This window comes from Pongo abelii, chromosome 7 (assembly GCF_028885655.2).
Source record: "Pongo abelii isolate AG06213 chromosome 7, NHGRI_mPonAbe1-v2.0_pri, whole genome shotgun sequence".
In the NCBI taxonomy this organism is placed as follows: domain Eukaryota; kingdom Metazoa; phylum Chordata; class Mammalia; order Primates; family Hominidae; genus Pongo; species Pongo abelii.
This window is the reverse complement of record NC_071992.2, coordinates 81,694,909-81,719,181: the sequence shown is the minus strand read 5'-3', so window position 1 is coordinate 81,719,181 and position 24,273 is coordinate 81,694,909. Positions and strand designations below refer to the sequence as shown.

Genomic DNA, 24,273 nt, shown 5'->3' with positions numbered 1-24,273 from the left:
AAAAACAAAAGAGGATAGAGTGTGAATTGTTTTGAAGCAAAAATAATGTAGTCATTGGGAAAAATCTCTCTTGCCTTTTAGCTAAGTATCTTAATATATTTGAACTCAATTTATAGTTGAAAGGGAAAAGAAATAATTCAGTTACTTCAAGTTGTAATTTGAGATCTCCAGTATACAACCACTTAAGCGTTCAAGTGAAAACTATACTTTGCTGTATAAAAGTTTTGCCTAAGAGCATAGGCGTAAATCCTGTAATATATGTTTCCTATGTGAACTGGAAAAAAAAAAAACAAAAAAAAACCCTAAGAGTAGAAAACTAAGTGTTACCTCAAGTGTGAAACAACTGCAGGATGTTAGCTGTTTTGATCTTTAAGATAGCTGTAGTATCTGTCCTCTAGATTTACATAAAGGAAGACTCATTTGTATTGTGACTTTAAATAATTTTACATCCCACTGGGAATTGCAATGACAATTTACAGGCAGTACTAAAATTAATATATCTGTTATTAACATATATTTGACTTTTAAGCATTTTATATATACATAATTAATTTTAGATTCGAAAGTCAGTTTTACCCTTTAAAGTAAGCTTTAAAAAATGTCATTTAGAAACCTGTTTACTAGTAACAGATTAAAGTATTTACACTTGAGATGACCTATGACTACACTAACCTGAAAAGATAAAAGCCAGCTCTTGAAATAGAAGATGTTTTTTGCAGTGCTATGTATATGTGTGTGTATAGGAACCAATTTTACTGTGTTGTTTCCAGCTAAATGGGTGGGTGTGAAATTATACTGAAATATGAGAACTGATCTTTTAATCGGTTTTGTCATTAACTGGCAATATTGTTTGGGGAAGCAGGTAAACTCTGCCTCAGTTTTTCATCTGGTTAATATATGGAGTTTGGATTTTATGGTCTGTAAGGTAGTTTCTAGCTTTAATGTATATATTTGAAGACATTTTGTAATCTTTTCTCATTTAAAAGTATATACATACTAATGAAATAGAAATTTTCTCACATTATTTTTGTTTATGGAATTACTAGGTAGCACCTTTCTCAATATTGCTGTTAATAATGATCAAAGGTTTTGTAAAGTTTGTCTTACTATAATAATGCTGGTTTGCACAGTCCAGATTTGGAAATAAAATATTCATATATGCAGTACATCATATTAACCACTGGGTGGCCTAATTTCACTTTATTAAATCAACCTGAATTTTCATACCTTGAATATGATTGGACTTGTCCTCAAGATTGTATAATAAAGATTTTTTTTTTGTCTGTGATAAAGATTTCGGACTTGAGTTAATTTGTGATTAAAAATATTATCAACTTGATGCGATTTTACTAGAGCAAATATATAGAACCGGTATTTCTCTTTTTTTTAGAATAAAAAATTTAAAAAAATTTCAGTTTCCTCCTTGGAATACCTCATTTACTGGTTTAAGTGATATAATTGTTATCCTCTAAAATTGAACTTCTAAATGTTTTATCTTAACATCACATGTGAATTATTTCATCAAGTGCGTATTATTTTACAGACGAAGTCATGACTATCATGTCCTGTTAGCTTGTACCCCAATGTGAAGTTACTCTTAAACTATTTTCCTGGCCTAATGAGTTATACAATTTTTTTGTGTGCTTCCTTTGACTGTTTTATAATCACCCTAATCACTTTAATTCACAGTCTATGAAACTGTTTCCATTTGAATATAGTAGTTTGGTTATGTATTAGACATTTATCACATAAATACTTTCTTTGACTTAGGTAAACTAGCAGAATCATTCTGGAAACCAAGTCCTGGGCTGGAGAGTCAAAGACCAAATTAATCTATTATTGCTTTGTGACTAGAGAAATAATGTCACTTTATTTTGCTGTCTTCTAGATAATTACACTAGGCTAGAAATGGTTTATTTAACTACATAGTAGGAAGCCAGTTTTATTAAATTATTACATATTACCAGCATTGATTGTTATAATACAGAAATGTCAAAAGATTATGTAAAAGTAGACAAATAGAGCAGATCCATTTTGATGATATCTAACCATTTTTCAGTGATGGGACTTTTTCACTGTTAAATGGTGAAAGTGGGATATTGGTGCAGTGATTCGTGGGGTTTTATCCTTTCCCTGTTTTCTTTGCAAATTATACACATTCTCAGGCATCTTTCTTTGTAGCTAGTGATGTTGATAGATATCTAGGATCTTTTTTTTGGTCTCATGTATTTGAAAGTTAATATTGTCTTTTCAATACTCACTTATATATATGTAGAGATAACTTGATGCTATAACTAAGAAGTAGGTAGACTCTAGGAAAGTCCTAGTGGTAGATAATTCTAAGAATTCTACTTGCTTCTTCACACTTTACCCATTCAAAAAGCCCGCTTACTGAACATTGAATGGGCTATATAACTCAGTGTCTGAAACTGATGACCATGCTGAAATGCAAAACAGAGAATGAAACCTCATGTAGAAATAGAAATTTCTCACAATAAAGTATGTGGGTAAAAAGTAAGGGGCAAAATTTTACAGTTAAAATGAACAAGTTTTTAGGAAAATTACTCTTTGAAAACTCATCTTTTTGACCAAAATAATGTTTTTGGACTCATACCCTTAAAATATTTTGTAAGAACCTTAAAGTGGGTTTCGTATAGATTAAATGTGATGTAGATTTGCGAATACTCAAGATTTATATGGGCAAATTCCCAAGGTAAAAATTATTTTGACTTAGAAATAACCTGTATTTTAAAGCAGTCTCAAATATGCTGTTATGGAAACTTTGAGGATCTGAAGAGAGGGAGGAAAAGAAAGAGACCCTGTGAAAAGCATGCCTGAGGGCTATTTGGGGTGTCAGGAAGTGGTAATGTTGCTGGTGGCATTTCTAAGAAGGGTTAAACAGTACAGTAGATACCTTCAAATAACCTTTTCTGTATTGAATATTTAAAATGTTTGTTTCAGCAGGTTCTGCTTCTTAAAATTCTACCACTTGGAGGTGTTTTTTTTGGGTTTTGAAAGTCTTTAACAAATGAGAATGCTTTTACCTCTTCCTAGAGGTATTTTCATTTGTTAAAAAGTTTTCTTTCTCAGATCCACTTTGAGATCACATGTGTTGAAGAAGGTGGAAGTTTTGGTTGGGTTGGAAAGGAGTGAGATAATTTTGGAATATAGAGCTCTTGGTGAAGCTGGAAGGTTAGGGAAGATTGTTTATTAGTTTTACAAATATTTGAGTGGCAGGTACTGTGCTTAGTTAGTCCTGAGAGGTGAACGTGATAGACATGGTCTGCACTCATGAGCTTACTTTTTGGATGTGGAGGTTGGCAAATGTGATAAACATTAAAAAGAAGAAAGGTAGGTGCTCTTAGTACGTACAAATAGGACAGAAAGCTACAGTGTGGTGTTTTATCTGCTTCAGTAGCTTTCTTAGAAATTTGTGAAGTCATTGGACCCTGAAGCATGTCGAATTTAACAATTTAATATTGGCCAATCAGGTGATATTTCTGATAGCTGAAAATGGCTGCACGTATCAGATATTTAATCAAGCCTGTAGAGTTTTTTTTTTTTTTTTTTTTTTTTAACACAGTTTAATAAAACAACCATATATGGGCCAGGCGTGGTGGCTCAAACCTGTAATCCCACCACTTTGGGAGGCCAAGGTTGGTGGATCACCTGAGGTCTGGAGTTCGAGACCAGCCTGGCTAACATGCTAAAACCCCGTCTCTACGAAAAAAATACAAAAATTAGCCAGGCATGATGGCAGGCACCTGTAATTCCTTCTACTTGGGAGGCTGAGGAAGGAGAATTGCTTGAACTGGGGAGGTGGAGGTTACAGTGAGCCGGGATTACGCCACTGCACTCCAGCTTGGGCGACAGAGCAAGACTCCATCTCAAAAAAGAAAAAAAAACAAAACAAAGCCATGTATGGAAGGAGGACTGGTGGATTATTGTTACAAATAGACAATGGCTTCAGGGAGAGAGAACATTGGACTATTGAAGTGTGTGGAACTGTAGAAGCAGATCATAGAGGAATGGGAGAATCTTGGTGTTTTGCCTGGTCAAATATGAAGAATTTTGTTCCAATGGAATTGACAAGTCAATGGAAGTTAAACTTTCCTGCAAAGGATCTATAGACAGTATATATTAAATCTGGGCCTTCATTTTTCAATTTTGTGAGATTAAAATTACATAACTTACATAGATATTAGAAACTACTTGCATGCGCTTAACTATATTAGAGTAAGGTTAAACAAATCTTCAAACTCTTGCTGTTTGAAATCAGAATGAATTTTTGAGAAAGAGTTGAATCTAGTAAGGCAAAAATAATTTTGAATACTATTAGGTGATCACCCTATGCATGTAATACTAATATTGAGGCACCTTTCTGTGCCATGTGCTGTATGAGGTGTTATATATGTTTTCTCATTTAATTTTATCCTTAAAGCAACACTATAAGGTAGGTGGTATTATTATCATTTTACAAACAAGTAAACTAAACCCCTGAGAGGTTAACGTGTTCAAGGTTACAGAGTGAGTAATTAAGTTAGAACCAGAACCTTGTTCTGATTCCAAAATGAACTTGAGGTTTGTCTTTAGTATCTTCCAGCTTCCTAGCACTTTCCCCCTATTTTTCTAGTATGTTGTAGTATAGTGGTTAAGTAGTGACTGTGGGCAAGAGGTTACATTTCTGAGTCAAAGTTTCCTATTCCGTGAAATGGGAATAATGATAATATTCCCCTCTTCCAGTTATGAGGCTTTAAGAGAAAAATTTAATAGACTACCACAATGTCTGGTACTTAGAAAGTTTTAAATAAATGGTAAACTGTGTTATTTTCAGATGCCATGACTTTATTCAGTCCACTGCCTACTCAGAATCCTCTAATTCAGTTTACTTATTTATTTATTGAGACGGAGTCTCGCTCTGTCACCCGGGCTGGAGTGCAATGGTGCGATCTCGGCTCACTGTAATCTCTACCTCCCGGGTTCAAGTGATTCTCCCGCCTCAGCCCTCCGAGTGGCTGGCATTACAGGCACCCACCATCATGCCCCGCTAATTTTTGTATTTTTAGTAGGGGTTTCACCATGTTGGCCAGGCTGGTCTTGAACTCCTGACCTTACGTGATCCGCCTGCCTCAGCCTCCCAAAGTGCTAGGATTACAGGTGTGAGCCACCACGCCTGACCTTCTAATTCAGTTTATCATTAAGGCTTGCCCTTTTTTATGGGGCTTTATTCTTTAAAATTGCTTTTTTTTTTTTACTCCATCAACTCAGGTTCTGACTTTGGCCCCTTCCTCACTTTATTAATTTTCCTTGGGTCATCCTGTGCCCTCAACTATTCTTTGTATGCTGGCCAAAACTGCATCTCTACCCTAGACCTTATATTTGAGCAGGTCCACATGCTCATTTGCCTTCTAGATTTACTCTGCCCTGTAGGATAGCCACTAGCCACATGTGGCTATTGAGCTCTTGAACTGTGGCTAGTCTGAATTGTAATGAACTCTAACTACAAAACACACACCAGATTTTGAAGACTTTAGTAAGAAAACAATATGTAAAACGTTTCATTTATACTTTTTTATATTGATTACATGTTGAAATGATTATATTTTTGATATATTAAGCTAAAGAATATTGACTATTGAAGTACATTTCACTTATTTCTCTTTTTTTAAAAAATGTGGCTACTAGAAAATTACATATGTGGCTTGTATTATATCTCTGTTGGGAAGTGCTGTTCCAGACATCCACCTGTGTATTTTTCAAGTACCTTGAAAACAGCTAGTCCCAAACTGTACATAGTCTCCCCATTTTCTTCTCTCTCCCAAAGTTCTGTTTCTCCTTCTATCATTTTCCATAGTAAACAGCTCTACTTATGTTTTCAAAGCCAGAAACTTTGGAGTCATCCTTAATTCCTCCTTCTTCCATGTCCCTCATCTATCAGTTGCAAAATCCTTTCTTTTCTACTTTTTAAATATCTCTCAGTTTAATATATTTCTTTCAATTCCTAATATCATTACCTTGGTTGATCTATTTTATCACTTCCAGATTTTTGTCACCATTTACCTGTCTTTTACTCAAGGATATGAAAAGTAGACTTCTTTTCTGTTTTCTTATGGTACTATTATGGTTTCATGTAAAAAATGTAAATAATTGCTTCACTCCAGTTTATTTTATTGTAAAGTAGGACACCATCTTTTTTTTTTTTTTTTTTTTTTTAATTTTGAAACAGAGGTTCTCTCGGTTGCCCAGGCTGGAGTGCAGTGGTGCAGTCTTGGCTCACTGGGTACAAGCGATTCTCCTGTTTCAGCCTCCCAAGTAGCTGGGATTACAGGCACATACCACCACACCCAGATAATTTTTGCAATTTTAGTAGAGACAGGGTTTTGCCATGTTGGTCAGGCTGGTCTCGAACTCCTGACCTCAAATGATCTGCTCGTCTCAGCCTCCCAAAGTGCTGGGATTACAGGTGTCCACGCCCAGCCCATCTTAATTTTAAAAAATGGCTACCCAGTGTCTTAACACCATTTATTGAAAAGTCTACCTTTACTCCACTGATTTGAAATGTTACTGTTATAATTTACCAAATTCCATGTGGGTCTTTTTTCTTTTCTAAATGTTCTGTTCTGTTCCATTTATCTGTGTGTTTGTTCATGTGGTAGTGCCATTCTGTTTTATTTCTCTACACCGTATTTTGATATTGGGTAGTGGTAATTCTCTGATTATTCTTTTTTAAAACTTTTCTCGCCATTCTTCTTGATTTTTTTTCATATGAATTGTAGATTCAGCTTGTCTAGTTCCCTCCCAAAGTCTATTGGTATTTTTATTCATTTAATTTAATTTATGAATTAGGGGGAATGGCCATCTCCCTAAATTAGAGAATGGACATATCTATAATATTGTTTTCTTATCCAAGAATGTGGTCAGGAGGCTGGGCATGGTGATGCATGCCTGTAATCCCAAGCGTGGGATTTGGGAGGCTGAGGCAGGAGGATCACTTGAGCTCAGGAGTTCAAGACCAGCCTTGGGGGTGGAGCAACATGGCAAAACCCCGTCTCTACAAAAAATAGAAAAAATTAGCTGGGCATGATGGTGCATGCCTGTAGTCCCAGCTACTCGGGAGACTGAGGTGGGAGGATTGCCTGAGCCTGGGAGTTTGAGGCTACAGTGAGCTGTGATTGTGCCACTGCACTCCAGCCTGGGTGGCAGGGCAAGCTGAGACCCTGTCTGAAAAAAAAAAAAAAAAAAAAGTCAGAATGTTCTTCCATTTGTTCAAGACTTCTGTGTCTCATGTAGTGTCTTGTCACTTACTGTACCTTTATCTTGTATGTTAAAAATATTTTTAGATGTTAAAAATGTTTTGTTGTTGGTATTGTTAATTGGGTCACTTCTATTGTGTCTTTTAATTGGCTGTGGTTTATATTTTACCATTACCATTTGTCAGGCCCCAATAATTTCTTGCTTGGGTTGTGAAGATTACTAATTGGTTTTTCTTTTTCAGTTTCACCACACTCTTGTCATTGATTTTTCTAAAACACAAGATATCTGTCTCTTGTCTTTTGCTGTGTTAAAATTATTTAACTCTTTAGAATAAAGGTCAAATAAAGAATAAAGGTCAAATTCCTTAACATGATGTACAAGGTTATGATTTTTCCCATAGTGGCATATCCAACCTCATGTGTTTGGTGTCAGTAAGAAGTATAGCTCCAGGCTAGGTGCAGTGGCTCACGCCTGTAATCCCAGCACTTTGGGAGGCCGAGGCGGGCAGAACACAAGGTCAGGAGATCGAAACCATCCTGGTTAACACGGTGAAACCCTGCCTCTACTAAAAATACAAAAAATTAGCCGGGCGTAGTGGTGGGCGCCTGTAGTCCCAGCTACTCGAGAGGCTGAGGCAGGAGAATGGCGTGAACCTGGGAGGCGGAGCTTGCAGTGAGCCGAGATCACGCCACTGCACTCCAGCCTGGGCGACAGAGCGAGACTCCGTCTCAGAAAAAACAAAAAAACAAACAAAAAGTATAGCTCCACCCCACCCCGTTGTCTGACTCTTAATTTTTTATACTTTGAATAATTTCATTGTGAATATGTCTTGTAGTCTGTATGATTTCTTCAGTCATACCTGCACACACAAGTTCAATGTTTGAATTTACAAATTTAAATAAAATTCTTGATTTCACAAATTGTGTTTTTTTGTAGTGAGGATGAGGATGATGACCTTCAGTATGCCGATCATGATTATGAAGTACCCCAACAAAAAGGACTGAAGAAACTCTGGAACAGAGTAAAATGGACAAGGGACGAGGTAATTATCTGACAAGGTCTCATAGTTTCTTACATGTATTTATTGGTTAATACTGCTATAGTTATATGGCCGGGTGTGGTGGCTCACGCCTGTAATCCCAGCCCTTTGGGAGGCCGAGATGGGCGGATCACTTGAGGTTAGGAGTTCAAGACCAGCCTGGCCAACATTATGAAACCCCGTCTCTACTAAAAATACAAAAATTAGCCTGGTGTGGTGGTGCATGTCTGTAATCCTAATCCTACTTGGGAGGCTGAGGCAGGAGGATCGCTTGAACCTGTGAGGCAGAGGGTTGCAGTGAGCCGAGATTGCACCACTGCACTCCAGCCTGGCTGAAGAGTGAGACTCCATCTCAAAAACAAAAAAAATGCTACTATAGTTATGAAAGATATTTAAAAACAAAATATGAGAAAAGGTACGCATCAAATTAACTGTATGTTCTTTTTCTTCAACCAGAGACAGGAATAACTGATGACATTGGAACTTACAGAAACAGTATAATAAATGGAGGAATTTGTATTATAGTGGATGGCTTTGGTTATTCTATGGTTACCAGATATTCTTTAATAGAATTGGAGAGTTATCTATATTTAGGGGTAGAGGAAAAGGACAGGGGAAAGCTTTCTAATTTTCGTACTGTTTTAATAGGATGATAAATTAAAGAAGTTGGTTGAACAACATGGAACTGATGATTGGACTCTAATTGCTAGTCATCTTCAAGTAAGTGAAATATTAAATTATATTTCTAACATGGCTGGTTTAAGGCATTGGGTTAAATTTGCTATTTTTCAAAAATGTGTTTACATATTTTAATTTTAGGTTTCCTTCCTAAAAACATCCCTGTTTGTTTGGTCCGCCTGTAGTTGGTTGCTAATGGCTTAGAGAGTCTGGTTTAGAGTCTGGTTTTCTAGTAACGTGTTTATCCAGGGGCCTAAAAAGATTATTAAGTTAAAACAAAAATGATGATAAATGTATGTGGGACCTTATAAATATTTGCTAATACACATTAAAACATTCTATGAGAAATATGTTGAGATATTTGATAGCTAACCAAAAAATCCAGAAAAGCCCTATTAAAAAAAGTTTATCATCTGAGGCTTACCTTTTAAAATGTTGATTTTAAAAACTATTATGCCTATTGTTTACCATACTACTATTCACCTGCTGTTCGTTATATAACTTTATAATTTATGAAGTATTTTCACATGTACTCTTTTTTTTTTTTTTTTTTTGAGACGGAGTTTCGCTCTTGTTGCCCAGTCTGGAGAGCAATGGTGCGATCTCGGCTCACTGCAACCTCCGCCTCCCAGATGCAAGCGATTCTCCTGCCTCAGCCTCCCGAGTAGCTGGGATTACAGGCATGCACCACCATGTCCGTCTAACTTTTTGTATTTTTTTTTTAGTAGAGACGGGGTTTCTCCATGTTGGTCAGGCTGGTCTCGAACTCCCGACCTCAGGTGATCTAACTGCCTCGGCCTCCCAGAGTGCTGGGATTACAGGCGTGAGTCACTGCGCCCAGTCCTCATATATGCTCTTATTTGTATCCTTAATACACTATGAGTAGTGAGGGAAAATATACATATTTGAATTTAAATATTGACTACTTTGGGTTTCAGAAACCATGTTAACTATGTTTTTTCTATATTGTCATATGCCTTTCAACGTAACCCAAAAATTGAGATCAAGTAATGGAAAGAGCATAAATTTTGGAGTCAGTTTGAATTATGTTCAAATATCAGCTCCATGAGCATGGAAAAATTACTTAGTCTCTTTGTCACCTTCCTTATCTATAATGTCTAGATAATCATACTTGTTTCTGTAGTATGGTTGTGTAGAACTAGAAATAACATATAGGATGTTTGGCATAATTCTTAATATTTAGCAGGTGTTCAATAAATGGAAGCTAGGTTAGAAAAGTTATTTACATTAGCATTAACAGAAATGCTACAAGGATATACAGGAGCAACCTGATTATTTTGAAGAAAGTGTCAGCCTTAAAATGGATCAGCGTTGGTGTACAGAAGCCATAAATGAAGCTGAGTTTGAATAAAAATAATTTTAAGTACATTGGGCAAAAGAGCCATTGGTAGACACAACATTTTTATCTGTCCCTTTATATGTTTCTAGATTTTCTGTAATCTTATGAGCTAACAATTTTGTAAACTGTGAATCACTAATAAAGTGTTAGGTGTCATTATCCTTGTAATATATAGGAGTTACCAGGTTCTGGACTGACTAAAATAAGGCTTCATTTATTATTTTTGGAATTTGAGATGTTTCTACCCAGATACTGCGTAGGTTTTCTTATTCTGGTGAATTCATTTTCTTTTTAAGTGTCAGCACTTAACCAATTTAATTGAAATGTAACATGCGTCTTCTATGTAGACTATGTAATGTTTTCTTAATAACTTGGAGTCATAATTTATAACATCCTTTTGATCCCATGCAGTAGTATAGCAATGCCTTTACATTTTTTTAAAACTTTATAGTTAGGTACTGCTGAACTACGTGAATCCAGACTGATAGGCTATTTGAGTTCTTTTTCTTTTTTTTTTTGAGATGAGAGTTTCGCTTTTGTTGCCCAGGTTGGAATGCAATGGTACAATCTCGGCTCACCACAACCTCCGCCTCCCGGGTTCAAGCGATTCTTCTGCCTCAGCCTTATGAGTAGCTGGGATTACAGGCATGCACCGCCACATCCGGCTAATTTTGTATTTTTAGTAGAGACAGGGTTTCTCCATGTTGGTCAGGCTGGTCTCGAACTCCAGACCTCAGGTGATCCACCCACCTCGGCCTCTGAAAGTGCTGGGATTACCGGCATGAGCCACTGCGCCTGGCACTATTTGAGTTCTTATGTCAGCTTTGTGTAGTTTTCTGTCCACTGCTTTTTATTCCTCAGCATTAAATCCATTTCTTTATTTCAGTTATCTGTGTTTTATCTTTGCTGCTTCTGTATTATAAGGTGTAGTGTAAAGATACACACTTTAGTTTTAAATAAATTGTTTTTATTTGTAGTCTAAGCCCTATTGACTACTATAATTAAGAAAAAACATAATTGGGACAGAGACATGTAACATAAATGTTACATGTTTAAAGAATGCTATTGAATACACTATTCTTGAAGTCTTTGTTCTAAGGATGTGAGACGTAAATTCAGGCTGACTTGTTTTCTGGAAGACAGTTGTTTAATAACAAAATCATCTAAATTTTTTCAGAATCGCTCTGATTTTCAGTGCCAGCATCGATGGCAGAAAGTTTTAAATCCTGAATTGATAAAGGGTCCTTGGACTAAAGAAGAAGATCAGAGGGTAATGTGTTCATATTCTTTATATTTACTATGTAGGTAGACTAGCTTTTTTCTTTTTAATGTGTTGTTTTGACATATGAAGTACATGTTTAAGTCACTTTGATTTTGTTCTCTGGAGGCTACTTGCATAAGAATTGAATGTTAAGTGTCTGGAAATGTTGTTGGGTTTTTAGAAAATTGAGTCAAACCAAGTATAACATACAGCCCTTTCTTTCTGAGAGTTTGGTTTGCAGAAGGAAAAATACTTGCTGTAAGGTTAGTTACCTTGTTTTGAGCTCAGTTTCACAACTATTAGGGTATAGTTTTTTGTCAAAAATCTAACATTTTAAAACAGATTTTCATTTTATTTTTACATCTAATAACTTGATATGCACGGAAGTCATTCTTAACTTTTTCTCTTAACCTATAATGAGTCCCAGGATTAGACAGATGTCAGAGCATCATGTTTCCAAAGGTTTTGTGATTTAAAAATCAAGGTCATTGTTTGTGCTATAAAGTTGGAGATGAATAGAAGTGTTTCTGCACTCTTTAGTTAATGCCCTTTAAGTCATAAAAGTTGCTAATGCAGTTGAGGAATTAGAGCATCCTTACTCCTGCTCAAAACAAACTTTATTTGTTATTCTTATTTTTTAAATTTTTTAAATAAGTAGAGATGGAATCTCGCTATGTTGCCTAGGCTGGTCTTTAACTCCTGGGCCCAACAATCTGCCCATCTTGGCCACTCAAAATGCTGGGATTAGAGGGTGAGCCATCATGCCCAGCCAGAACAAAGTTTAAAGTTACTTCACCTAGACTGCTCTGATTTGCTTGATGGCTACTTATAAGTTTTAAAATGTGTGATCTTGTTTAAAAATGCATTTACCAAAGCCTGAAATTTTATTTTTTAAAGATAGTAAATAGATACATATAGTGAAAATATTAATATATATTACACTTAGTCTACCAATATAAAATGTTTATGAGGTGATATTTGACATAGGGCAGTGAGGTAAAGTGGGCTGGAATAACTATTCTTGCAATTTTAGGTGAAATAAAAACAACTGTAAAATGTGGAGAAAAGAATAAAATCTGTGTCTTTTCAGTTTGAGAAAGGAAGAAATGATAACCAATAACCTGGTAGAATCTTTCTGCTTCCTAATTGTTTTTTTGTTTTTTGCTTTTGGCTTTGTGCTGAAGCTTTTTTTTTTTTTTTTTTTTTTTTAGATGTAAGAGTAGAAAATGCACAAGTTTCAGCATGTTTACAGTTATTTCAAATTAATAGTGTGTGAAAGCAATTGAATTTCAAGAGTCTTTAATTAGCCCCTTGGATTTTTAGATGAGTTTGGAATCAATTTTTGAAGCTGGCAAATGCTAAAGGGGTATTTATTAGTAATTTTTTTTTAACAAATTATAGTTGTGGCTTGGATTTAATGTATTTATTTAAAATGGTATTCTTGAATTATGTTTTAAAATTCTTTCAAGGTAATGCTTTTTTAAACTTTGTTTTTCTGTTTCCTAGGTTATTGAATTAGTTCAGAAATATGGGCCAAAAAGATGGTCTTTAATTGCAAAACATTTAAAAGGAAGAATAGGCAAGCAGTGTAGAGAAAGATGGCATAATCATCTGAATCCTGAGGTAAAGAAATCTTCCTGGACAGAAGAGGAGGACAGGATCATCTATGAAGCACATAAGCGGTTGGGAAATCGTTGGGCAGAAATTGCCAAACTACTTCCAGGAAGGTGCTTATATAAATGTATATATATTTTTCTGTACTTAAACATGACCTTTATTACCTTACTGTTAAATACATTTGCGAGTCCCCGACAGCTTTTTTTTAAATTTATAATTAAAGTGTAGACTATATAACATAAGCAACCTTTTGGGACCACTTGTACTAAATTCTGTGGTAAAGGGTATGATTACTTTTTTAATGAATTATTTTATGGCAATAATTTGTACAATAAAATGATAGATTTTAGATTATATGAACATTTAATACACTCCTAAAATCATGTTGACATATCAGTGTCAATCAAATGAGACCCCCTTTGTATAAACTATGTTGGAAAAGAATAAATCTAAGATTTCTTTCATATTGCGTTCTATGTGTAAGACCAGGGAATGATATGCTAGCTGCAGTAAACTGCTATGAAAGTGTGTTGGGGAAAATTCAATCTTAATTAATTATGGTGTGATCCAAACCATGGAATTAGTGTATATATCCATGTGGCTAAAATACCAGATTTTCCTCAGAGGCAGTGATGTGCTAAGTACACTCTACATTGTACTGGTTCATGTTTTCTAATAGTGTTTAGTACAGCAGACCAACAACCTTGTGAAAATTCATAACTTAGAAGATACGCATTTGTTTTTGTTGCTGTAATCTCTATCTGTATAGTGCTTTATAGCATTAAGTGCTTTTACGTGTATTGTTAATTTTTATAGACTTGGAAAGTATACAGAGCAAACATTGCTATCTTTGTTTTATAGATAAGATATTAAGGCATAGTGTTAAATTTTTTATTCAAGTTATTAAACCAGGTCTAGATACTTTTAATCTCTTATACGTCTTCTTACTTTCCATAGAACCTAGCTTAGTGCCTTAACATTTACTGAAAATGTGCTTTATGTGTGTATATTTTATGAGGGATGAAATTTGCACTACAAGTAGCCATAGGTTGAAGATTTTCATTTTTATAAAGGGAACCTTAGATAAGAAGGGAGCCAATGAATTCTTTCTTACCATAAATATTTTGTTCTAAGAAGTGAGAAAGAATACTGGGATTCTTTAGTTTGTGATTTGCTTTTCATGATCATGTTTGTTCCTGGCTTAAGACCTTGGCCCTTGCTATACTCTTTATCTGGAATGCTCTTTTTTTCTTTCTGTTCTTGTATAGCTGGTTTGTTCTAACCAAACCAAAATTACTCTGTTACCCACTTTTCTTATCCTACTTTATTTGCATTGTACTGAATTTTTTTATTTATTTATTTGTTTTTCTATTCTTCCTTCCTTCCCATTCCCACACTTCCAAGGAGAGTGTAAGCTCCATGAGAGCAGTGACCTACTTTGCCTTATTCACTGCAATATTTCTGGTGCTTAGAACTATGCCTGACATATGCACATACAGTTTATCTTTTGAATTTTTAAAAAATACCTATCTTCCAGAGTAGAAACTCCAAAAGAAAAATTAAGAAAAAAATATCTAATTTCATCAGTGTAAAAATTTGTTTTAAGCACTTTGTACAAGTTAACACAGTGTTGAAATCTGTGGAACCCTTTTTTCTTTTTAAATCATACCTTTCCTTTCTTAGGACTGATAATTCTATCAAAAATCATTGGAATTCTACTATGCGAAGAAAAGTGGAACAGGAGGGCTATTTACAAGATGGAATAAAATCAGAACGATCTTCATCTAAACTTCAACACAAACCTTGTGCAGCTATGGATCATATGCAAACCCAGAATCAGTTTTACATACCTGTTCAGGCACATACTTTTAATACCTTTATTATTTAAAAAATTTTCTTAAGTTGCTATATGGGAAGGTGTTTGGTTTCTTAATAGGACAAATACAATGCGTATTAAGGGGTAAATAGACAAACTGAGAAAAATGTGTAACTTTGATTTATAAGTATTTTGAGAACAAATTTATTAAAATGTTTCCTTTTATATGTAATTTTTACATTAAGAAACTATGTACATTTCCTAATACTCTGATTCTTTGAATCTTCATTTATGATTCAAAGCTAATGGTCATCTGTGCTTTAACGTTCTATTGTACTTTCCATTTTAAAAATTTTGGCGTAATTATAGTATTGCTTATCTCTAAGAGGTAGGTATATATAAAATGGCTTAAAAGAGAAAGTAGCAAAAAATAAGTAGTTGTTTTGGGGGTGTGGTAATTAATTGGACTTTGCTGGCATTCAGCTTTGCTTTTCCCCCTAATAACTAATCACTTGGGTAATTTTAGTCTTTGTTTAGATGATTCATTAAAGTAGGTATTACATGAGCTCAAAATGGGGCAAGCTCTATGTTGTCCCTTAAGTGCATTTTTCTACTTGGAAGAAATTAGTGTAGAAGTCTTCATGGGATTTGTTTTACATTTCCCTGTCTACCTGTTATGCCATTTTTCAAAATGAGCAATTCTTGGTTCTTGTCACATAAATTGTAAAGATTAAGTCAGGACTTAGTAGTTGTCTACCAAAAGATAAAATTGGGCAAGATATTAAAAATCTGTGCTTACTATGCCTCAGATTTGATTTTTGACATTTTGTGGACATTGTTAAGTTTTTTAAGCATCATTTTAAAAGAACCACTTAGAATAATGACATTTTCATTAACAATAGGAAAACATGTGAAGACAGTATAATTATCTGCTGATACTCAATACCTTAAGGTTTTTATTATGTTTCTTCACATTTTTCTTTAGAGTCTAGATTTCAGCAGCATAAACTGAAACATTCTGCTCCTATCTTAGAAAGATTATCATTTAAATTTATTTTTTTAACTCATAGAAAGATAATACATGGGGCTAACAGAGTATTTAACAGTCTTAATCTAAATATGTTGGAAAGATGAGGATATTTCTCACACTGTAAGAATTGTTTCCCTTTTAATTTAGATATATTCATTATTCAATTAATTTAAACTAATAAAATAATTTTATTATATGTGTGACTTGATTAAAAAAAGATGGGTTTAAAATACTGTCACAGATTTTCATGGAAAGTTTGGGAAAGATACGTTTCTAATTCATTAGAGTTACCAAGTTGAGCGATAAGTGGTACTAATCGAGTATTCTAAAAGTTAAGTTCTATGTTAGAAGTTATACATAATGATTCTGCATTATATAGTGATTTAGGTAGACTATTATGGAAAGCAGACAATTTCATATTTATCGTTTTTGATTTTAAGGCTTTTTTTTTTTTTTTTGAGACAGTCTCTTTCTGTTGCCAGGCTGGAGTGCAGTGGTGCGCACACAGCTCACTGCAGCCTCAACCTCCTGGGCTCATGTGATCCTCCTGCTTCAGCCTCCTGAGTAGCTGGGACTACAGGCGTGTTCCACTACACCCGGCTAATTTTTTTATTTTTTGTTAAGACAGGTTCTTGCCATGTTGCCCAGGCTGGTCTTGGACTCCTGGGCTCAAGCGACCATACCCCCTCAGCCTCCCAAAGTGCTGGAATTACAGGGGTGGGCCACTGTACCTGGCCCCGATTTTAAGGCTTTTAAAAACACCTCTCATATTTCTTTCCACTACTGCTTACTAAATTTATATGTATCTTGAAAATTCTTATTACAGATGTTTTAGAGAAGAAGCAGAATGATACTTAGCCTATCATCAGTATATCTATTAAAAGTATATGAGTGATTCTGATTGTTTTTCTAAGACAAGTAATAGAAGAAGACTTTGGCATGGGGTGGTGATAAAAGTGGGAGATATGAACATTGAAAAACTTGCTTCAGGTCTCTGTCCTTGTGAGTGCTTCATTCATATGGACACATGGGAACACAATTACTTTGTTTTCTTTAGGAGATAGAGCAACCCTTCTAATAGTAGATGTTTAAATATATTTGGTGAATGTCAGATTTAATACACTGGCTGATAAATCTAGGATAAGTAATTCTCATATTTCATCTGGGAAAAAAAGTCTTTTCTAAGTGTTACGACTTTTAATCATAGATTCTAGGAGTGGAGCTATAGTTATTATTTAATAGATAAGAAAGTATAGGTATAAAATTTCAAAATTAATACAGGTACTTTCTAAGTTTTTTATGTTGATACTGTGTCAAAAGTTTTTGTCATTTGCTTCAGATTTTAAACATTTATATAGCATTATATGTATGATAATAATGCATTAATTACTTTTTAGATCCCTGGGTATCAGTATGTGTCACCTGAAGGCAATTGTATAGAACATGTTCAGCCTACTTCTGCCTTTATTCAGGTAACTTTTATTTATAACAAAAACCAAAGGAAATGTGTTCAGTCACATTTTTAAAAGCCTAATAGTGTCTATTTCCTCATCTATTAAACTAGTATAAAAATAATATGATCTGTCCTACTTGGAGTACTCTAACCTTAAAGAAGAAAGTGTGTAAGTGAGTTTGAAGAGATATAAACTGTACAAATATGATTGATGATTCCAGTATGGCAGTCCTTTCATTCTTTCAAGGTAAAGCATTGAAGTTGGGAATGGACATATTTTTGCTAAATTGTATAGAATGTATGTATTAAGATTTAAAAATCTAAAATATTTCAGACATACATTTCAGCTGATAGAGATGATGCAACATTTTTTAAGGCATTAAAATTTTCCCAAATCTGTTAAGTTGAAAATATTTACCAGCACCTCTTTAGATACCAGAGGGATTGTGATAATGAGTAGTTAGTATTTAGTAGCATTAAGCTTTATTAGGAAAAATATATTTCATGTTGCATAGAAGAAAATAAAAATGAGAACACTAATAATAAAGCAATTATGTAAGTAGCCTGTTTTCTCTTTTATTTAACTTATTTTAGCAACCCTTCACTGATGAAGATCCTGATAAGGAAAAGAAAATAAAGGAACTTGAGTTGCTTCTTATGTCAGCTGAGAATGAAGTTAGAAGAAAGCGAATTCCATCAGTAAGAAATAAGCTTGTTATTTGTATTGTTAGAATCTTTCATATATGCTTTTTGTCATTTTTATCAGCTAGAAAGCATACTCAGTATGACTGCAGATTTTAATATGGAGTAAAAATAGTTTTTTTTTTTTTCGTTTGCAACTTTGAGGTTGCCTGTTTTTTTCTTTTTCTTTTTGAGACAGGGTCTTGCTCTGTCACCCAGGCAGAAATGCAGTGGTGTAATCACTGCTCACTGAAGCCTTGACCTCCTGGACTCATGATGTCCCACCTCAGCCTCTCAAGTAGCTGGGACTACAGGTGCCTGCCACCATGCCTGACAAATTTTTTTTATTTTTGTAGAGATGGGGTTTCGCCGTGTTGCTCAGGCTGGTCTCAAACTCCTGGGCTCAAGTGATTCTCCTGCCTTGGCCTCCCAAAGTGCTGGGATTATAGGTGTGAGCCGCTGTGCCTGGCCCAAGGTTGCCTGATTTTGATATGCATTTCTTTGAGCATAATTTACAGTGTTCTGTATTAGGATACTTCTTGAGTCATAAATGCAAAGCAGATGTAAAGTAAAATTTTATATGTGTGTATATATATATATATATATATACACACACATATATTTGTGAAAATTATGTGTGTTTAGATTAGGCTTTGGCTTTATTTTAGACATTCCATGTAATGATGGGTTTAATTCTTTTTAAAATAAAGAATTGAATAGATGTAGAGGGATTTATGAGCTCCAAAATTATTTTTATTCTCTTTGAAATTTTTTTCCTATTTACTAGATTTAGAATATGAGTTCAGTAAATTAAAAAAAGTAATAACACTAAGAATATATGGAAAAAGGAACATTTAGATTTTATGCTGTCTAAACAATTCTTCTAAAAGAAGAAATTTTATATAGATGTTGGGTGTTGGTTACCACATGTGAAAACTATTGTGTAAGATTTGGTTGATGAGACTAACTAGGAGTGTTAAATTAGGATCTAAGGTAGTCATTCTAGTAGAATTAAGCAGGTTATGCTAGATTGGTTAAAATAAAGATACAAGTTTATATTTAAATGACTTTTCTTAGGTTTTTAAATTAAACATTTTTTTTTTTTTTGAGACAGAGTCTTGCTCTGTTGCCCAGGCTGGAGTGCAGTGGTACGATCTCGGCTCACTGCAAGCTCTGCCTCCCGGGTTCACGCCATTCTCCTGCCTCAGCCTCTGAGTAGCTGGGACTACAGGCGCCCGCCACCACGCCTGGCTAATTTTTTATATTTTTAGTAGAGACTAGGTTTCACCGTGTTAGCCAGGATGGTCTTGATCTCCTGACCTCGTGATCCTCCCGCCTCAGCCTCCCAAAGTGCTGGGATTAGGGCGTGAGCCACCGCACCCAGCCAAATTAAAATTTTTAAATTGAGAAATAATTGTACATATTCGTGGGGTACACAGTGATGTTTCCGTACATGTAATGTATACTGACCAGATCATGGTAATTAGCATATCCATCATCTCAAATTACTTATAATTTCTCTGTCTTGGGAACATTGAATATCCCCGCTTCTAACTATTTGAAACTATTTAATATTGTTAACTGTAGTCATCCTTCAGTGATATAGAACACTAGAACTTGTTCCTTCTATTTAGCTGTGATTTTATATTCTTTAACACATATTTCCCTGTCCCTCCCTTCATCCTACCCTTCCTTTAAATAACATTTTTAAAAATTTAAAATAATGCCTTGAGCCTTATTATTATTATTATTATTATTATTTTTTTTTTTTGAGACAGAGTCTCACTCTCTCACTCAAGCGGGAGTTCAGTGGCGCAATCTTGGCTCTACAAAAAGTTTTTTTTTTTTAAATTAGTTAAGTGTGGTGGTGCACACCTGTGGTCCTAACTACCCAGAAGGCTCCTGGGTTCAAGTGATTCTCCTGCCTCAGCCTCCCAAGTAGCTGGGATTACAGGCATGTACCAACATGCCCAGCTAATTTTTGAAATTGTTTTAGTGGAGATGGCATTTCACCATATTCCCCAGGCTAGTCTTGAACACCTAACCTCAAGTGATTTGCCCACCTTGGCCTCCCAAAGTACTGGGATTACAGACATGAGCCACCATTCCTTGCCCCTTTTTACATTTAGAAAAGGGTTGGTTGGTTTGTTTTTTGTTTGGTACTGAGAGGACAGAATATTGAGAGTGACTGGGAACTCAGGCAAAATTACTAAGAAGATAACCTGAGATCTTGAAATAGTATTATGAGGCAACTGGTGATGTCTTTATACTACTTAAGAGGATATTAATAAAAATGATATTTATTGATTATAATAGGCAAGATATATACCATAAGAAAAGCAATTTCTGTTTTTTTTTTTTTGGGGGGTTTTTTGAGTCAGGGTCTTGATCTGTTGCCTAGGCTGGAGTGCAGTGGTACGATCATGGCTCACTGCAGCCTCAGCCTCTTAGGTTTAAGCAGTCCTCCCACCTCAGCTTCTTGGGTAGCTAAGACCACAGGTGTGTGCCACCACACTTGGCTAATTAAAAAAAAAATACTTTTTGTAGAGACAAGATTTCCCTATGTTGCAGTTTCTGTTTTGAAACTGCAAAAACCATTAGCAACTAGGAAGACCTGACATATACTTACCTTAAAGTTAATTTGTTTTGTTAAGAAGCTACAAATAGACTGAGCTTGGTGGCTCATGCCTGTAATCTCAGGACTTTGAGAGGCTGAGGTGGGAGGGTCACTTAAGCCCAGGAGTTTGAGACCAGCCTTGGCAACATAGTGAGACCCCCATCTCTACAAAAAATTTTAAAAGAATTAGATAGGCATGGTGGCACATGTCTGTGGTTCCAGCTACTCAGGAGGCTGAGGCAGAAGGATCACTTGAGCCTGGGAGGTCGAGGCTGCAGTCAGCAGTTATCACACCCCTGCACTCCAACCTGGGCAACAGAGCAAGACCCCATCTTAAAAATAAATAAATAAATTAGCCAGGCATGGTGGCACGTGCCTGCAGTCCCAGCTACTCAAAAGGCTGAGGGGGGAGGATTGCTTAAGCCCAGCGGTTTGAGGCTGCAGTGAGCTATGATCATACCACTGCACTTCAGCCTGGGTGACAGAGCAAGAACCTGTCTCAAAAAAAAAAAAAAAAGCCACAAAGAATTATGGTTAGAGAATCAGCATTTGTAGATGATTATATCATGTTTAAACCATTTTGGATTTTTAATAGAATCTTACCCTTTTTTAATTTAACAGGAAAAATATAACTAAAAGAATGAATATTTTGCATTAAAAAGGAAGAAAGTTATTTTCTTTTTAGAACTCACTATCTAAAATCTGTTCTCATGAAGATTTGGTTGAATAAGCATATTCTGAAATCTAGAGGGAAGTTGCTGCAGCCAGTAGAATAGACTCCATACACATATAAAGCATTTTTTTCTTTCTTTTTGTGAGGGAGTCTTACACTGTCTCCCGGCTGGAGTGCAGTGGCATGATCTCCGCTCACTGCAACCTCCAACTCCCTGGTTCAAGCGATTCTCCTGCCTCAGCCTCCCGAGTAGCTGAGATTACAGGCATGTGCCACCACACCCAGCTAATTTTTGTATTATTAGTAGAAACGGGGTTTCATCATGTTGGCCAGGATGGTCTTGATTTCCTGACCTCGTGATCTACCTGCCTTGGCCTCCCAAAGTGTTGGGATTACAGGCATGAGCCACTGTGCCCTGCCTAAGTTTTTTTTTTCTAAACAGTTATGTGACAATATTGACTGCCATTTTACTGAGTATCCATTGAGCTCTACTCTTGTGAATGTTTTATATGTATGCTTGGTAATCCTGATGTTAACTCTGTTAAGTGGGTAGAATTTCTTTAGAGAGTTCACATTTAGGGCCGAATGTAGTGACTCACGCCTGTAATCCCAACACTTTGGGAGGCTGAGGCGGGCAGATCACTTGAGGTCAGGGGTTTGAGACCAGCCTGGGCAACATGGTGAAACCCTGTCTCTGCAAAAAATGCAAAAATTAACCAGGTGTGATGGTGCGCTCCTGTAGTCCCAGCTACTCGGGAAGCTGAGGTGGGAGGATCACTTGAGCCTGGGAGGTGGAGTTTGCAGTGAGCTGAGATCAGGCCAGTGCATTCCAGCCTGGACGACAGAGCGAGACCCTGTCTCAAAAAACAAAAAAAGAAAAGAGATTCACATTTAGGTTTGTCTGATTGCAACCTATGGTTTTTTCACTGGGCCCAGTTATTGCCCTCTTTGTGTGTTGGATCTTTTTCTCACCTACATACCGGCTGAAAGGTATGTGGTTTGGAGGGAACCACGTGTTCCCTCCAGCATGACAGGAAAACCATGCTGTCTCCTGAAAGTGATTGTCAAGTCAGAAGGTGGCTATGCTAATGAAATGGAAAATAATGAAATAAGATTACTTTAATTTCTTTTATTTATAAAACACATTGAATTTGCTTTGCAACAGTGTTTTATTACCTTATTTAAGTTGAAATGTAACATTTTGTTGTGAATCTCTAGAACATTCTGAAAATTTTTACTTTTAGTAGTAATAGTTACCATTATTCATTGCTTCCTATAGACTTCCAATGTGCTGTCTACCATATGGTAGTTACTAGCCACATTTAATTTTAAACAAAACTTAAAATTCAGTTCATTAGTTGCACTAGCCACATATCAGTTGCTTATATGGCTAGTGGCTCCCATATTGAGCAGCTGGAAATATAGAACATTTTCATCATCTCAGAAAGTTCTGTTGAACAATGCTACACACTTTACATGTTGTTTCTCATTCATAACTCTTCAAGGCCTCTTTTTTAATTTTTAAATTATAAAACACTAGAAAGCTAGGCTTGCAAGATAAGTAAATTGCCTAGTGTACATTTCTAAACAGATAAAGAAAAATAACATAATCTCTGACTTCAGGTTTTACTCTGCAATGGGAACCTACACAAGAAACAGGATAGTATATGATAAAATAAGACACAAGGGTTTTTTTTTGCTTTTATTATTATTTTTAATTGACACATAATAATTGTACATATTTTCTGGGTGTACAGTGTACTATTTTGATACATGTATGCAATGTGTCTTGGTCAAGTCATGGTAATTAGCATATCCATCACCTCAAACATTTATCATTTCTTTGTGTTGGGAACATTTAAATCCTGCTGTTATAGCTATTTGAAAATATACAACAAGTTGCTGTTAATTATAGTTACCCTATAGTGCTATAGAACACTGGAACTTACTCCTCCTTTCTAGTTGTACTTATATATCCATTAACCAACCTTTGGCTACTCTCCCTTCTCTGCTTCCCTTCCTTGACTCCCCTTTTTCTCCTCTAGTAGCCACTATTCTTCTCTATACTTCTATGAGATCTACTTTTTTAGCTTCCACATGTAAGTGAGAACCTACAGTGTTTATCTTTCTCTGCCTGGCTTATTTCATTTAACATAATGTCCTCCAACTTCATTTGTGTTGCCACAAATGGTAGAATTTCATATTTTTTTATGGCTAAATAGTATTATGTGGTTATATGTGTGTGTGTGTATAAATATACAGACAGAGCACATTTTCTGGCTTTATTCATCTGTTGATAGGCAATTAGGTTGATTCCGTATCTGTGAATAGTGCCACGATAAACATGGAAGTACATATATGATTTTCTTTCCTTTGGATACATACCCAGTAGTGGGATTACTGGATCATATCATAGTCTATTTTTAGTGTTTTGAAGAGCCTCCATAGTGTTTTTGATAATGGCTGTACTAATTTACATTCCTTCCAACAGTAGAGTTCCCCTTTCTCCACATCTTTGCCAGCATCTGTTATTTTTTGTCTTTTTGATAATAGTCATTCTGACAAGGATGAGATGATATCTCATCATGGTTTTGATTTGCATTTCCCTGATGACTAGTGATATTGAGCATTTTTTAGTATACCCATTGTCCATTTGTATGTTTTCTTTTGAGAAATATTGGTTCAGCTCATTTGCCTATTTTAAGTCAGATTATTGGCTGGGTGCCTTGTCTCATGCTTGTAATTTCAACACTTTGAGAGGCTAAGGTGGGTAGATTGCTTGAGCTCATGAGTT

General features: G+C 35.5%; 1 protein-coding gene across 8 annotated transcripts in view; it reads left to right on the top strand.

Annotated features, from left to right (window-relative positions):
- MYBL1 (MYB proto-oncogene like 1) overlaps nucleotides 1-24,273 on the top strand; it is a 48,464-nt gene that overhangs the window by 2,525 nt on the left and 21,666 nt on the right. For all 8 annotated transcript variants that reach the window (XM_054561679.2, XM_002819142.6, XM_002819141.6 and 5 more), the window contains exons 2-8: nucleotides 8,191-8,296; nucleotides 8,942-9,013; nucleotides 11,509-11,601; nucleotides 13,099-13,319; nucleotides 14,893-15,067; nucleotides 17,453-17,527; nucleotides 18,103-18,207. In XM_054561679.2, the coding sequence (XP_054417654.2) occupies nucleotides 8,191-8,296; nucleotides 8,942-9,013; nucleotides 11,509-11,601; nucleotides 13,099-13,319; nucleotides 14,893-15,067; nucleotides 17,453-17,527; nucleotides 18,103-18,207 (847 nt within the window). The remainder of the gene's footprint in view (nucleotides 1-8,190; nucleotides 8,297-8,941; nucleotides 9,014-11,508; nucleotides 11,602-13,098; nucleotides 13,320-14,892; nucleotides 15,068-17,452; nucleotides 17,528-18,102; nucleotides 18,208-24,273) is intronic.